This window comes from Schistosoma mansoni, assembly GCF_000237925.1.
Source record: "Schistosoma mansoni, WGS project CABG00000000 data, chromosome 1 unplaced supercontig 0034, strain Puerto Rico, whole genome shotgun sequence".
Classification (NCBI taxonomy): domain Eukaryota; kingdom Metazoa; phylum Platyhelminthes; class Trematoda; order Strigeidida; family Schistosomatidae; genus Schistosoma; species Schistosoma mansoni.
Window position 1 is genome coordinate 26205 of NW_017385988.1, and position 18148 is coordinate 44352.

Below are 18148 nucleotides of genomic sequence, written 5' to 3' on the forward strand. Positions count from 1 at the left end.
TTGTGAGAGCTTCTCCTTTAAGCCTTTATCCCGAAAAAAGCTTTGACAGTGCAAAAGAAAACTTTGTTTATGAATATGGAATTCAAAGGAGACACGGCTGCTGAAATCCTGAATAAATGAATTTCAAAATCGTTGAATAAAACTTTCTACACAGACAAGCTTCGAAACGTTTTCTCTAGCCGGCCTACCTTTCGGGGTGTGTGTTAGGGATAAGCTTTCGCTTTGGGCCATATCGACAGGGTTTCAATTAATTGTATACGAAAAATAGACTTTTGTTCATTTTTATCTACTAATACATTGGATGTTGACTTCGGTGATGTTATAAACCAATTTTTATCATTTGAAATGAAATGATTTTCATCAGTATCACTTGTTGATATATCAATCAGTAATGCATCATTATCTGGTATGGATACAGTTGAGTTTTTTCCAATAGTAGTAGTAGTAGTAGAATTATTCGGTGTTACTGGCAATTGAACTGTTAGGTTATTAGTTACAATTTGTATCGTTCTATTATCATTGATGTTGGGGTTGTCGTCTGTAGTAGTAGTATTATTGTTTCTACAAAGTTTTTCATTTTCATTATCAACAGGATAAATAGAAGTACAAGACTTTTGTTCGAATTCTTTAAGAAAAGGACTTTTTATTTCGGAATAAAAATGGGGATTGTCATCCTGTAATCGATTATTATTATTGCTAATATCCGATTGAGTATACTCTGGTATATGATGTCTGTAATGCATAAGACTAGATTCTGTTAATGATATACTTATGGGTTTACTAAGATTATTATTATAATTTAATTCATCATTATGTAAATCCAATGAGGTTAATTGTATTGAATCAGTGCTATCTAGCACACTATTTTGATGAATCACATCATTTATATTATTATTAGAGTCGGTGTTATTATAAAGTGCAGGTATATTACCGATGTTATTAGTAGCATTCGTGGTAGTTGTACTACTTGTAGTTGTAGTAGTAGTATCATCTTTAAAAGAAACAGTTCTTTTATTTTCCATTGTTGGGTTAAGATGAATAGTTACTGAATTCTTTTGACTTTCTATATTATTACTACGATTAATATCGTTTGCAGTCTTAGTATTATTACTATAAGTGGCAGGTTTTAGGGTAGAATCTAGAATGTTATCTTTTTCAATTATTATTGTATTATCAGTTTCAATATTTTTCAATGTATTCTCCCAATCTTCTAATTGTTGTTTAGATATATTCATTTCATTATCCTCTTTAACTTCAGAAGGAATATTCAATTTAATATTCTTATCTTTCATTTTTCCTAACTTATCTGATGTTGTTGATGATGATGATGATGAAGATTTATAACAAGTGGGTATTGATGATGATAATGGTGAAGATGATATGAATTTATTATAATTACAAAGTTCTTGTTTTCGAATTGACGTTTTCTTTGAAGAATTAGAACGGTAATGATGATGAATATGTTGATTTTGAACATGTTCATGTGGTAAATGATGATGATGTTGATGATGTGAATGAGGATGATGATGATGTTGATAGAAATGATGATGATGATGGTGATGGTGATGATGAGGATGTAGATAATGACAACAATGAAGTACTTTATTAGACTTTAACAAATTATTTTCTTCGTCATCATCATGAATATCACCTACTTTTTTATGTCCAATTAATAATAATTCACCTTTTTGATTTAAAAACATTTTTCTTTCAGATTGTTTTGCTTTATAGGCACGTGATTTCAAAATAGAATATATCATAATAGATAGAAGTAATGCAATGATAATCCCTATTAAACTGCATAAAACTGCTGTCCAATGTAAAAATCGAGTGAATGTTACTTCACATTTCATTTCAGCAACATATTCATTATTTAATTTTGGAATATTAAATGATGATTGTTGTCGATGAGATCGACTTAGAAATGAGATATTTTTATAAGTTATCATTGGATTATTGGTTTTCAGTTTATATTGTAAATTATCGGACATATTATTCACGATATTTGCTTTGTTCTGATGATGAACAGATGATTTAAATGTTGGTGTTAATGTTGCTATTGTTCCATTACCCTGAACATACAATGATGGTGATGATAATATTGAAGAGCCAATATATCTTTTACGAGTAACACGAAAACATATTAAGTACTTTGTATCAGGATGAAGATTAGTTAAATCAAATTCTTTAATATGATAATCTTGTATTATTTCTTGACCAAGTAGATCAACATCCAAATCATTATAATATAGGATCTGATGGATAAAGAAAAAGAAAGTTGAGGGAAACGAAGCTTCTTTCAAGTATTTAAAGCAAATTATTTCTATTTGTAAGGGTTTGAATCTCTTCGTTATCTACATTAATATTGAGAATGAGGAAGTTTAAATTTCTATAATTTCATCTCCGTGTTGTATATGCTAGTAGCTAGCTAAACTCAGTGATTTGGAGTGGTGCTTGGAGTGATACACCCAGCTGTCGAATTCTGAATCAAACGAAACTCACGTCCTGGATTCAACTTTACTTAAAGCAAAATAGTTTACAAAATTACAAGAACTACATATGTCTGACAATCAAATTAATTTTACTTTCTATGTAACAGTAACTTTTGTCACCACTTAATATTAGCTGGAGAAACACTGAAAAACAAAATTCATCTAATAGGTGTTTCGTCGCAGTAATGCTTGACCCCTTTAACAACTGTATTTGGCTTCAAACTCAATTATTCCACATAACTCCGTAGAATAAATCGAATAGAGCACCTTAGCTACGTTGACTGCCAACTATGTTACGTGGAAATTGCAATAGACTTTTTTATGGAATATAATATTACGAGAACGTTAATCAGTAGACCAAACCAGGGTCAAAGGAAGTAAATTATATGTGTGGTGTGAATTATACTATGGGTGGAACTAAATTTTGTGGACAAACCGATTTGATGTGATGGAGGATTTTTGTGCTTAATTCACCTATTCATATGGTCAAATAGCGTTCTAGCATTGTAGCTGATGTCAGTTCGCGATGAGAAACAAAACAGTACTTCCCAACGTTAAAGATTTTTGAGGAATTTGGCAACTTAGGATTTAATTGAACGCAAATTTTGAGTGCACCTATACGCCTTTGCGAGCGGTTTTGAGCCATGTGCCTCATTCTTCAACCATTGGTTACATTGATGACACCATGAGTTTAATTGAAAGTTTGTGGCAATTGCATTACGGTTGGTTATTTCATTCTAATACTTTTACTAATCCCTTTTATTAAGATCATAAACCGATCAATGTTAGACCATCTTTGAAAACCTGGGAGCGCAGAACGACCATTTCATCCTAGTATGGGACTCCTCAGAAGTGATTATCTATAATCCTACAGACGGGACTCGAACCTGGGACCTTCAGTCTCGCGTGCGAACGCTTAACCTCTAGACAACGGAGCCGGCATTCAACAATGTTAACGTCCAGCTTCAATTAACTCATGGTCTTGTGCGATCCTTCAAGTATTGAATATATTATTTTATAAACGGGTGTTATTTCCATATAATAGCCGTGCAGGGTAGTACTGCGATTTCGCTTACCAAGTGCGCGCTTTTTACGATCAATTTAACTTGCTTCACAATTGCAAGTAAACTGGTAGAGGTACAGTGAGGTGGCCCAAGGTAGCATTTTATCCCTAACACTTCTCTGAATGAGTTTTTTCCTGGGGAAAACAGTTCAGAGCTCTGTTGAATAAAACATCTTTCTCAGCGATCTGGATAATTTATTCGATGTTCCTGAAGGTACATATGGAAGATTGCCCTCTTCGTCCGATAATGGATATGAATAATTCCCCATACCATTTAATTACAGAATGGCTTGTGAAGATTGTACAACCGGTACGATAAAAAACCTAATTCAAACTCACCCTTATTATAAGGTGTAGTATTAACATGCAATACGAACCAGTTCACTCACACGGTTAATAACTAACTAACTAGTTCGACATCTGATTGAAATAGCAAGTCTTAATAAAAAGAGAACTGTATGGGAAGTTCCTAATTTATAATATTTTGTTTTTATTGGTGAACTAAGTGACTAACATGACATAAGTGTGGGCATTGACCTTTGGACTAATAACTAGGCTATATATAAGTATATCTCTATACTCCTGCTGAGTTCAACCTCGAGGCCCTGCTTAGTTCAAACAAACTTCTAATGTGAGGATATCTATCTATTGTCAATGTCCCGCAACTGAAAAATTTAGCGTTTTTGAGAATTTTTCCGTTCATTTAGTTGATCAGTGCCCTATACAAGAGCATGATATTCGCTAGGGATTTCATTCTTATAACCTAAAGCTGTTTAAAAGTCTTCAATGAACATGACATTTTAAGATGTGGAAATCAAATTAGGTGGATGTTACAGATTTAAATAAAATCCCCAGTAAAATTGTGTTCTTATACACAGTATTCATTCACTAAATGAACGGCGACTTGCTAGATATATGTATTGAACATTGAGAGGCAGATGCATTACAAACACATGGATACGTATCCTATCTTCGCGTTTGTCTGATGAGTTTGACATATTTACAATTGATTGATCACTGGGTGATGATCAATGTCATGTATGTCAGGTCCTTCTTAATGCAGATCGAATCCTATCGACCAAGTTGCAATGTGGCCACTAGTTTAGGTGACTCGGCATTGCGTGCATTATTTTGAGATAAGGTGTTTGGAGGTAGTCAACAGGGAACCCTGGATCTAGGTTTCGTGCTAATTGGCACTCGTCAGCAAGGTGTACCTGTAATCTTGAAGGAACTGATGTCGTGTATTTCAGGTTCTTTTTAGTGCAGATCGAAATATTGTCTTTTTAAACTATCCTCGGAAGTACTCAAACTTCTATGATTACAATTTTAGTCTGCATAAATTTGCCATTACTGTAATAACCTACTAGCAGATTAAGTAATAGTGTAAACCCAAACAAAACCTGTAAACATCTAAACAATTATATCGTTCGCAGCCATGACAACGCATAAGTGACTTCCGTATTTGTTAAAATAAATATATGAGTTTTTTAAGGTGTTTATCTGTTATCTACTAAATTATATATCTAATGGTAAAACAATCAAATTGTTATTGAGATCATGAACCAATCAATGAAAACTCAACAATCTCCACAACCCTATAGTGAATTATTATTTTAGATTAAGTAAGTATGATATGCCTTTATTGTTAAATTAAATGCATAACATGAAGCAGTTAGTCATCTAAAAGTTTGAAATATAACCTAAAGAATACTATATTACTTACTTACTTACGCTTTCTACCCCTCGTCGAGGAGCATAGGCCACACACCACCATTCTCCATCCAACCCTGTCCTAGGCAATCCTTTCCACTTATTTCCAGTTAACGTTCATCCTTTTCATATCTGCTTCTGTTTACCGATGTAATGTGTTATTTGGCCTTCCTCTTTTCTGCTACCCTTCAGTTTTCCACGTTAGGGTTTGCCTCGTGATGCAGTTCGGTGATTTCCTCAATGTATGTCCTATCCACTTCCAACGTCTTTCTCTAATTTTCTCTCCAGATGGAAGCTGGTTTGTCCTATCCCATAAAACGCTGTTGCTGATAGTTACAGTCTAGTGAATGTTGAGCATTTTGCGTAGACAACTGTTGATAAATACTTGTAACTTCTTGACGATAAATGTAGTAGTTCTCCACGTTTCAGCTCCGTACAGTAAGACTGACTGTCTTGACGTTGGTATTGAAAATTCTGACTTTGATATTGGTTGACAGTCGTTTTGAGTTCCAAATGTTCTTCAATTGTCGAAATGCTACCCTTGCTTTGCCAATCCTCGCCTTTACATCTGCGTTCAATCCTCCTTGTTTATCAATGATGCTTCGCAGGTACGTGAATGCTTCCACATCTTCCAGAGTTTCACCGTCAAGTGTGATTGAAAGAATACTATATTATCGGGACTGAATTATATCGCTTTTTTAAACTTCTTTCATTACGTAATATAAATAACCAATTGAAATTTTGAAGTAAGTTCATATGTTGTATGACTATTACTACTAATGCAAATTAACTGTATACCTTTTAGTAGTATTCTGAAACCTAATTATTATATTGTTATTATAACTGAAAAAAAGTGTTACTTTATTTCGTTAAATATCCATTGTTCGTTTTATGATAGTTCCTATTAACAGAGAATTATAGAAAGTTTATATTGAAGAAGTAATCTATGGATCAAATTAATGAAGCATCGGATGATAAGTTTAAATGATGTTCCAAGATAAAAAGGCGACATACATATGTTCAATGTAACTTCAAGACTTACAATTCATTATCATTCACTGAGTTAAAAAAAGAGTTTTGTCAATCGTAACATAAATAAAATGTAGTCAACTACATGAACGTGTGATAGAATTCTCGGTTTAAAAAAAAACACCAATATATATAAAATTATACAAAAAATAATTACTTTGGCTTGTTGAAGTAGATTTTGTGCAACTTCCATAGAACTCCAATCCCATGTTGCTTTTAATCGTCGATTATCTGAATATCCAGGAAAAACCTTGAAATAAGACAATAAACTATATCCATCATCTGCTTTTTCACTTAGATTTTTTGATTTGATTAGCATTTGTATGACTGAATAATATTTGTTGAGTTAGCCGTTTTGCTGATGATGATTACAAAAGATCATTGGAAATCCGATTATAATTCATGATATGGTTTCTGCTTCTTTTTTCATCCTACATTCGGTAATAACTCTGAGCAATCTAAAGTAGAAATAAGTGATTGGTGTTAGGAGTTTGTGGAGACTATTGAATTTACTAGTTTACATTATACACTAGTCTTCGTTAAACAACCACTGAATACGAGAAAGTACTGGATAGCTGTCTCTTTCTGATATGAAATTCCCTAGCAGAGTGATCAAGTGGTCAAAAGACTAGGCGCTCGCTGGGAAACTTGAATGTCTTGGGTTCAATCTTCAGTTATGAATCCCAACTACTGAAGAGTCCCATACTAGGAAAGGACACGTTTTCAGTGTTTCCTCGTTTTTGTAATGGTTATTTAACTAAGATCAGTTCATGATGTAAACTGTAAAAATAAATGAGCTGAATATTAAGGATTTTCCCTATTTATGAAAGCAAACATTTCTCAATCTTCATACCACTATATATATATATATATATATATAGAGAGAGAGAGAGAATTTAATTAATTGTGGGATCTAGGATGCCTGTCCCGAGACTCAACAGCTGGACATACTTCCATCCCAGAGTGGATGTTCACTTCATGACCCAAACCCAACACCGTTCGCTGCAAACGTCATTGCGTTACACACTTAACTACTGATTCGAGATAGTCACTCGTTTTTGCGATGGATATCAATTTTAATTTAACTTTGATGCTAACCATATATTATCTATACTATATCAACTTGTGTTATATTGGCTATTTCGAGGTGATCCTCACAAGATGTATATATCCCAAACAAGACTGATTTAACTCCACTCAAAATGTCAATAGGATAATCCAAACCACTAAAATTAGATTAAACCAAGTGCTTATGTAATAGAATTCAATGTACTCAGTTTTAATTACTGGTTTATTTGTATTAAGATACACTTGTTCGACATGTAACTTAAAGTAACTCATTAGTTAATCTCTGAAAGTACACAACTTTTAGGCAATGAAATCAAACTTCAAAATGAAGAAAGGAATTATTGTCAAAACAATTTGAAACCTAATCGCTCTGGGTAATAAGCTAATATCACCAGGGTAGGTTTAAGGTAGGAACAAACTGTTTTCGAATACACAAAAGGGGTTTGAATTTCCTTATGGCTAAGGCTTCAATAAACCTTAGTATACACCCTTTTACACTTTCATACAACACCACAAAAGCAGAGTTATTGCCAACATTAATTATGAACAAAATTTTGAATATGCAATAATTTTTTTTAGTTTTAAAACAATTGGAAAGATATCGTTACCTTATTGTGATAACAAATAGTAAAAATGCAAATTCCAATCTCGAAAGTTACAAAAGTAATTGCTCTAACGTATATGAAAATAACATACAAAGATTTCTTTGTAAACTTGAGTTTGTTATTTCGCTATCTAGTGATACACGTATTTTGAGTATACCATACAAAGAAACGAATCTGTTTGACAACTGGCTTCCTATTAACTAATCAACAACTAATATTGTTTGATTACTGAGTAATAAATAATACCATATTTATCTAGCCCTTTGATTCTAATTAAATTCTGTCAATGAATTTGGAATCTGATCATTACTCTAAGCAATTCAACATCATACCCGCTATATTTTGATATTAAATGGTTGAAGGTAGTTTTTAGGAAACTCAGGTCCTTGGTTTTGTGCTGGCTGTCATTCATCAGCAAACAGGATTTGCACATATGCTTGATGCATGTTTAAATTCCACAGAGTAGACCCGTTCCCCCAAGATTGCAGACACGACTTACTGACGAATGTCAACGAACACGAAGTTTAAGTCCTGAATTTTCTCTTGATTACCTCTAACCACTTAAAATTAATGTAATCAGTTGAATGAACTGTATCAATCACGTTTACAATGCTCCCATAAACTTCAGTGAAATGACACTTTATTATACTGTAGATAAAATTAAATCGTTGAAAGTATAGCGTAAGAAGTGATGAACTTTGGTACACTAAGTAATTATCTCAGTGACAGATTATTTGTGGTCCAGGATTACATCTGTTCAAATTCCTATGGGAGCACTACATTCTAGTGCAAGTAATCTTGAAGTGAGCACTAATTTTTACTGTGGTTACAGATACACTTTACAGTCGAATAAAACATGTCTTCTTACAAGCAATGGAAGGGGGTAGTAAATGTCTGACCTAAAAATAGTACACCTCATCTTGTTCCACGGCTATCCATTCCTCGCGCTAAGGCTTTCAAAGTACGATGCTGACACATCACTAAATGCTTAAAAAACGATTATTTTTGACCGGTCTGCAATAATTGTCCCTTAGGCTTTCTTATCACGCTCACATGTTGCCAAGACCACTAATAAATTTTCTTTCCAATAATATAGGCAATCATGTATCGACAACTGTCCTCATACTTCAAACAGAATTACAGGGAAACCTAGCTACAGATCAGTTTCAACAAGGTTTTTTAGGGTAAAAGAAAAGAAAATATTTTTGTGTAAATCACCCCAAGAGTTCTAAAGTCTATAAATAATGGTAAAATAATTTTTTTTGAGAAAATGAACATCCTGAGGGTGAGTGAAATTTTTAATACCAAGTTTTGGCCACAGCTTTAGCATTCATTGATAATTTAAATAAAATTGATTAGAAAAACATCTGGTCCGTTTATGTTAACTGAAATAATCTGGACACTTAAAAACGAAATGAAATTAGGCCAGCAAAGTTTGGTGAATCTTTGATAATTTCCCTATCTCTATAAAAATTAGATCATCCTCTTAAAATACTTGGATCTAATTTTTTTTCTCAAAATCTTTTTTCCATTTAATAGGTTTTAGTCTCTTTCGACCTCTCGTTGATAATTCACTTACTTGCTAAAATGGAAAGAAAATGTCGATCAACCAAAGAAAATGAGAATAATCATTTCTTTCTCTAAGACTATTCTCTGTTATTTTGGGTATAAAATAGGGTTGTAATCGATACTTCAATATAGAAAGAATAGGGTCATTGATAAATTAGACTTGGATGGTATGTAGAAATAAAATTGACAGACAGCAATTTAGGTTATTTCATTGGTTATTCAGTTAAAGTATCTACCCATGTATCTTAATCAACCATATAAATAAATTCATGTCAATCATTTGTATGAGATGGATTATCATTATTATATACATGAATTATTTTAGGATTATAGAAATGTTGGGTAACTGGGGATATATATAAGTAGAATTTATTCATGAATAAAGCTTGATAAATGGATAGCTGTTGTGTATATGTTTGTACAACTTCATCTTTTAAGTATGCGCTGCATGATATAAGGGGAAGTAACCCATTTTTTGTGTTTTGAAAAGTTAGAAACTAAGCATTAGAAAAAATCGTTTTAGTCCTATTCTCCTATACTAGTGAACATCAGTTGATCAGAGATAGTCAAGATTCAGCCTGGAAATAAGCAAGATATAGACACAGTCAGCATTCCCTAGGAAGTATGTAATGCAATCTGGTTGGTAGGCTGCAACCAACGTCTAATGACTATACAAATTCCACATTGAATACTACTCAGTGATCAATCAGTATGAGCAGCACAGTCCTACAAGAGGTCATCACATAACTTTAATCATTATTGAGGGACGATTTTCTAATGTTGTTAGTAGGTAATCGCTTTACACTGAACACTCTCGAAATCCACTAGCCACGGCTTTTCACTGCAGGAAGATTACTCTATGACCTAGAGGTTAACCGCTCTTTGTAAGACCTGAGTATCATGTGTTCAATCATCGATGAGATGGTGAATGAGTACTTCTAAAGATTCTCATTTAAGGACGAAAGAACTACCCAGCACTTTCTGGTATTTAATGGTTGTCTAACTAAAATTTGTTCGCGATACGAACTATAAACTTCATCACTGAATAAACCACCATACATAAATATATGTTACTTATTCGCTTACGCCTGTTACCCCTCGTGGAGGAGCATAGGCTGCACACCAGCATTCTCCATCCAACCCTGTCCCAGGCAATCCTTTCCAGTTATTTCCAGTTAAAATTCATCCTCTTCATATCTGCTTCTATTTCCCGACATAGTGTGTTCTTTGGCCTTCCTCTTTTCCGCTTCCCTTCAGGATTCCAAGTTAGGGATTGAGTCGTGATGCACATTGGTGATTTCCAAAGTGTATGTCCGATCCACTTCCAACGTCTTTTCCTTAGTTCCTCTTCAACTAGAAGCTGGTTTGTCCTCTCTCACAGAAGGCTGTTGCTGATGGTATCCGGCCAGTGAATGTTGAGCATTTTGCGTAGACAACTGTTGATAAATACTTGTATCTTCTTGACGATGAATGTAGTAGTTCTCCACGTTTCAGCTCCTTACAGTAGAACTGAGTGTCTTGACGTTAGTACTGAAGATTCTCACTTTGATATTGGCTGACAGTTGTTCTGAGTTCTATATATTCTTCAACTGTAGGAATGCGGTCCTTGCTTTGCCAATCCCCACCTTTACATCTGCATCCGATCCTCGTTGTTTATCAATGATGCTTCCCAGGTACGTGAATGTTTCCACCTCTTCCAGAGTTTCACCATCAAGTGTGACTGGGTTGGTTGGCGTTCTCTGTGTTGTATTTGAGAATCTTGCTATTTCCTTTGTGTATGTTGAAGTCTATTGATGCAGAGGCTACTGCTATATTAGTTGTCTTCGTCTGTATTTGTTCGTGTGTATAGGTAGGAGGGCTAGGTGATCTGCGAAGTCCGAATCGTCTAACTGATTCTGAAATGTCCATTGTATTCCGTGCTTCTCCTCAGATGTCAAGGGGAATTTCGATCATAGCATTTACATAAAAAAATGAAACTGGTTATTGACCGAAAAAACCAAAACATCGAAATCCACTGAATTCAAAATTCATCACATCTATATATCTACTAGAGTTGTCTGGCGATAATTTCTGCAGTAAATGACCTGCGTTGCATCCAGCACTTTCCGTTCATTTATTTGGTAGATGACATGTAACGAAATATTGTAATCATGAACCGATTAATGTTAGACTATCGTTTAATATCTGGAAGCACTGGACGGCCGTCTCGTCCTAGTATGAAACTCCTCGGTGATGGTCTAATGTTGCTCGATTCATAATTTTAATGAAATCAAACAATCCCTACAATCCTATACTGATAATTTTATGTTCTCACTAATAACTGGCTTCTCGAAGGAATTCTTGGAGTTCTAATGATAAGCCGTGATCAGCGAAGTACAGCCGTGTTGGGTGTGAAGCAGTTACTCACCGAAGACAGTAGAAAATGGTCGCATAATATCGTGGATTGGTCGAAGTTAGATATTAACAACGTCAGATGCTGGGTCAGTGTTCTGGAGGTTAAGGGTTCGCGTACGGGACAGAGGGTGCTTGGTCCCATCGCCGCATGAGAGACTGTGGACGTGCATGGTGAAAAGAACCAAAAGTACGAAACGGCCGTCCAATGCTGCCAGGTTTTCAATGGTGGTCTAACACTGACCGACTAATAATTCCGCTGAAATCCATCCAAAACCCTACACTGATAATTTTCAAATACTGTTTTCATTCTAGGTCATCATCTTTATGACAAATCTGTTTTAAAAACAAAATTTGAAAGGTTTGCTACATTATGTTTGCCCGTAGCAGGGTTGTATTTCATAGAGATAGTTGTGAGTCCATCTCGCAAGTTACGGAAAATTTGAGAACTTTCGAACGAAATAATAATCCAGTGTATATTTCATTTTAAAATGTTTTATTTACATGCGATATCGATCTCTGTTCACGAATGGTTGATTTTCAGTTGCATAAACGGATAAAAGTTTTTCATGATTAAATATCTATATTCAAAGATTATTCAATTCTAATTGATTTTCCCTAAATACTGATTACTGATACCAGTAGGCAATCAGGAAACCTATTTCTAGGTTATTCATATTGATTTTCAATTTATAAATTCACACTAGTCATTTTTCCAGTATTAACAATTTGAACATTAACTAAAAATACAATTCTTAATAAAAGAACTCAGTGTACATAACGATAAAATCAATATCACCATGAAAACACTAAGAGTTATTGCATTTGATCGATAAAAGTATGTACGGCTTCAGCGAGAGAAAAAATTCTATAAATTAGTGAAACCCAGAAAAATGAATTGTCGTTTACATGTTTGTCTATTTTTCAATGGTTACTCAATAAAAAGTGATTTGAGAATATCTCTGAACAAGAGTTAGGACAAACTTTTCACTTACAAAGTTAATTATGTAAATATTAAAGGAGTATGGTGCGTACATGTGAAGAGAACAATATCATAATCCATACAAATGACATTTAATTCTGAAGCAAATGACAGAATTCTGTAATGGTTACATTGCCTGAAACTGTTATATTTCGCCAAATGGTATACTCTCAGAAAAACAGTTGTCAAAGATCAAAAATTTGAGAGTTAATTGAATGACACAGGTTTTGAATATTTGTTGGATAGTTATATCAAGTAAGCTCCAGACAACACATACATTTTGATTTCTCTCGAGGTCATTTGCTAGGTTCTGAGGTTTGTTATATCATTTTATCAAAAATCCTGAAATATTTACGATATTACTTCGGTGTATATACAAGAACTCATTAGAAATTTTGAATGGTTTTACGACTTGATTCGTGAATGATCGACTTGGAATTATTCTATTTTGTTCATAAGAGGATTAATAAGATTACCTGGATTGCTTCACCTAGTATAAACGATATAAGCCTTGATTTCATTCTACTTAGTACTAATTAGCATTGCGTATTGCTGTAATGACGGAACTGATAATCTTAATGGGATACGAACCTGCATTAACCAGATGCGTAGTCTGAGACATTAACAATGAGCATATGAAATCCAGTCTCCTAATCATGAATATCGAATAAACGACGATTATCCTAAAAAATTAAACACGGTACTGGCTTCCGCTATTGAAGTAAAAGTGTTTCATTGAATTTTCTCAGAAATACATATTTAATATTAACACAGTAAATATTCTAATAGCCAACAATTTGGTTTTCTAAAACTTCGATCTCTTTCTGAACTAGTTCATAACAATAAGTGAAGTGACATGAACACCATGAGTTATCTAGAACACTCAAATTTAAATAAAAATCCAGTATTCAGTCAGAAACGACTTATACTAGTCATTCTAGACACATTCATCCATCCTATATCAACTCGTGTTATATCGCCTATTTTGAGACAATCCGCACATGATACACAAATCTTAACCAAGACTGATCAAATTCCAGTTAGAATATTAACGAGATAATCCAAATTATTTCAAATTGAATTAAATCTCACACTTGATACACAGGTGAGTGGCTATATGGACTCGTCTAAGTAGATAACGCGATGGCACTTGCAACGAACGATATTGTGTTAGAGTCATGGAGTGAACATCAAATCTTGGATCCAGGTACTCTTGCTCCCTGCCGATTACGACTGGAACCCGATATTCCCCTCATTCTCAATCACCAGTTGTCTGTTGTGTAATGACAACTCCTCAACCCGTACAATCTTTGAACATCTCAGCAGCAGAGGAGACAGGGTAGTTTTTAAATGGAGAGTTTTCCTATTCCCGCAAGAACAAATCGGCATTGTGATACAACAACTAGTTTTCTACTGTAACGGCTATGATCTTGGAGAATATAAGAAAGTTATCAAGTTTAAAGAAACAGTTATCAATCAAATAATAACAAAGGTCAGTGTAGTAATATGAAGTTAAAGGTTACCGAAGACTTCTTTGTTCGTCAGAACTGAAACTTCTTAACAATTGTAAGAAAAACTAGATAATGTGGGACCTTCTTAGAAGTCAATCTGTCATTCAAATTCAAAAAACAAATAGACCAATTACATTGGCCCTTCAACGAGTTGATGAAGTATTCGAACTTTATTGTGCCTCATCCATTTTGGACAATAAGGTGATATCACTGGCTTTCGCAGAAAGAGAGAAAACCAAGGGCATGGAATATAGGAGTTTTTCCAAGATGAAATTCAATTCCATTAATTATTAACAATTAATTGCATATTATCCCAGTAAAATGGAGTGATAATCATGCTAGGCTGCAAGAGTGTGGTCATCAAAAGCAAACGGACCACTTTAATAATATAAAGTAGTTAATTAAGTGTGCTTTAGTAGAGATATTTATTGTATTATTTGCAGAAAATTTCATCATAGTTGCATACTAACTGGAGAAGTCATTAACGATAGCACTCTACATAAATATATCACAAATCAGTGGAAGCGTAGAAAAAGAACAGTCTATGGTGAATGTTATTTATTAATAACAAGAAATCCATACTTTGATCGAGATTTGTAGATCTTTTTCAATACCACAATCTTCACTGTCTACAAATGAGACAGCGCATCGAAGTGGAGGATTTCAAAATGCCGATGGACTAGTCATTGATTTAGTAAGAAATCTGCAGAATTACGTAGGGAGAAAGAGATGATATGACGAGCAACAAGTAACCCTAATAATCAGGCCTTGAAGTGATAGCTTCGTGAATGAATTACAGGCCATCTGGAATGCGGAATTAAAAAGGTATTTGCTGCTCATTAATTAATTTAAACGCTTTTATGATATCCACGTTGTATCTACTCTTCCCTAACTGTCTAGTGACTAAACTTTTCAATACCTTACCTCTCCTTTTAGACAACTTATGCAGAATACGTTCGGAAAACCTTATTGATGCTTTTCTTTCACTGCTTCCTTAGTATGCGCTTACACAAGTGAATGTACAAGTCCAAGTACATTGATGTCCACTGGAACAATCGTTCCCCAAGGTCCTACCATGTCAGATAGGTTGGTTGAAGAGCGGTAAGACTTAAAGCAGCAAACCTAAGGTCTGAGTGCGAAGTCATTAAGACCAACTCTAACCGACTTTCCTTTTCAGATACCTGTAGAAGAACCCTTTTATAGTGTGGGCAACTGTGAAGTGAAAACTGCCCTCATAACTCAAACAGCACTGGTTGTTTCACAAGTTTATGTTAGGAAATTTAGGCAGTCGGAATGTATGTAGGGAAGACGACTTCGTTGAAATAACTTACCAAACTCAATAAAATACATTATTTGACTGCTGCTTAGACAGTTTATGTTCAGAACATAACATCACAAACACCGAGTGCTGTTTATATGAAAATAAATCAGTCAAGATAAATTCAATACACAATCTGTAAATAATCTATATGTTTCACATCACGAACTATTCGTAAGAAAACTTTAAGAATTTTAAACATAGTGCAGGAAACATGTCTTTTATAAGCAAATCCAAATGGTTTATTTATTTATTTTATTTATACACATAAATATTGGTACAAACGGGTACCAGATATATATGCGCCACACAAATCTCATTTGATTTGTGTGAGGGCTGTGATACTGCCCGGGTGCCCAAACCGAAACAGGTGGTTTTCTTAGGAGGCCACACCCGGAGCCTTTAACCTGAAGATCTGATCCACAAGGCAGTGGAGCATCGTGAGGAGATACAGTCCCATGGTAGCCGGTGACCAACGATTGATTCATACGCCATTTGTCCCTTCAGGATACTGGAATCCATGTGCACCATTGGTTTGGAATCAGGGTTTTCCAACTCCCCTAGGTAAACTTACCGTGTCCACCAACCCGGTTAAAGCGCCGGACATTCGCTTTTCGTCCTCTCAATTTCGTAAACAACATCCCCGCCACGAGAAGGTAGTGAGTAGGACTTCCCTGGCAGAGGCTATATATATCCAAATGGTAACCATATGTCGTTCTTATGGGCAGTCTGATTTCAACAAACATTGCTGATTACCATACAAATATGCAGCACAGTGCATACTTGGAATTCTATGTAATCAGATACTGTTACGCAACAATGGTACATGAACCAATGAGGTATTTTTACTTGGTAGTATAGTAAGGACAAAGTTCATTCACATAACTGGATTTCAGTTTAATAAACCAACGTACGATTATAAATCATTAGTGTGCACTATTGATGAGTCTCAAACTAGGGTACAATAATTGTCCAGTGCTCCACAATTTTTGACAGCTTTACAGATAATTTCAATCCGTGACAGAGACGATCTTCAAATCTTATCATTTTCATAGCATACGTCACGAAGTGACTTTCATTGGACAGTCATCGAAAACCAGGAAATACTGAACAGATGTTTTATCGTAGTATGAGACTTAATGGTTTAAAGGCTAGGCAATCACTACAGAACTGAACGATCTTGGGTTCAACCCCCGTAGAGTTATGGATGCGTATTGCTCAGTCCCATACAACGATGGAACAGTTGTTCAGTTATTCCTAGATTTCAGCCGTCCTTTAACATCAGTTTATCATACAAACTATAAAACTCAACAATCTGCTAACAAGCCCCCTACACTTTTACGAAACTCAGCAAACATTCTATATAACTATAGTAAACATTTTAAAGAAGAGGTTATAGACCAGACGATTATTTAGAGGTAGTTTATCCTACTTTTCATAAAACAGTCAGAGTTATTCAGCATTCTTTATGGGAATCAACTTAGCTGATAAACTTATTCACGTACAGTACCTAATAACAAAACGTACTATTTCGCAGTTTTCAACTACCCAATTCATCTATCGCTTGTTCCTTAAGTTTATAAACTAGGAAATAACATTAGTTACAGTAAAAGAGAAAAATCATTCTGCCCTATTCAACAAAAAAACGACATGAATATATATGTAGGTTACAAGAAATTATTCTTTAACTTACTAAAATGGAAGTGTTCCTATTTGATTTGTCGGAACAACAGAAATCAACACCATTAGTTCAAGTTGTTGAAAAATAATAATGGTATACAAAATTCCACTATGTTGGGCAACCACTAAGTATATATTAGTAATGAAATCAATGTGTATTTTTTTGGTTGACTATCTATGTAAATGTTACTCCCAAGTACATGAAAAGTGATTCATGCATGATATTCCTTCATATTGATCATTCAACAAACAATTCAACAATGTACTCGATAAAATATAGGCTAGTTAATAGAATATTATCGAATTTAATAGATGTATGACAGACATATATAACTAAGTTTAAAATGAATGAATTCTATTGGTTCATCAAATCACGTGATCTCCTCTTTTCATCCCACTATTAAAATTACAATCATCATCAGTAATAATCTAACACACCTATGATCATAAAATACTGATGTTGTACACATTCTATCTGGTTATGACTTGATTAATTAAGGGAGGAGGGGATAAATTGAGAATAGTATTCACTTGGAATGAATGTACTCTACAAATAAAGAATGGGAAAATAATTGATTAAGCAGAGATGGATAGTGGCTAGCAGTGGAATCCAGGACGTACGTTTTGTCCTGTTTGGGACTCGTCAGCTGGATGTACCTCCAACTCAGAGTTGATGTTCACTCTGAGATGGAGGTACATCCATCTGAAGAGTCCTAAATAGGACGAAATG

At 34.4% G+C, this 18148-nt stretch overlaps 1 protein-coding gene across 1 annotated transcript; it reads right to left on the reverse strand.

The window, feature by feature from the left end:
• Positions 1-203: 203 nt before the first annotated feature.
• Smp_143310 (hypothetical protein) lies at positions 204-6664 on the reverse strand (the record flags this gene model as incomplete). The annotated part of the gene is made up of 4 exons (XM_018791849.1): positions 6452-6664; positions 1656-2255; positions 1076-1301; positions 204-853 (listed from the first exon to the last, which is right to left on the reverse strand). The coding sequence occupies exons 1-4, from the start codon at positions 6611-6613 to the stop codon at positions 204-206; spliced, it is 1638 nt and encodes a 545-aa protein (XP_018644958.1). The 5' UTR covers positions 6614-6664.
• Between the last annotated feature and the right edge of the window lie 11484 nt (positions 6665-18148).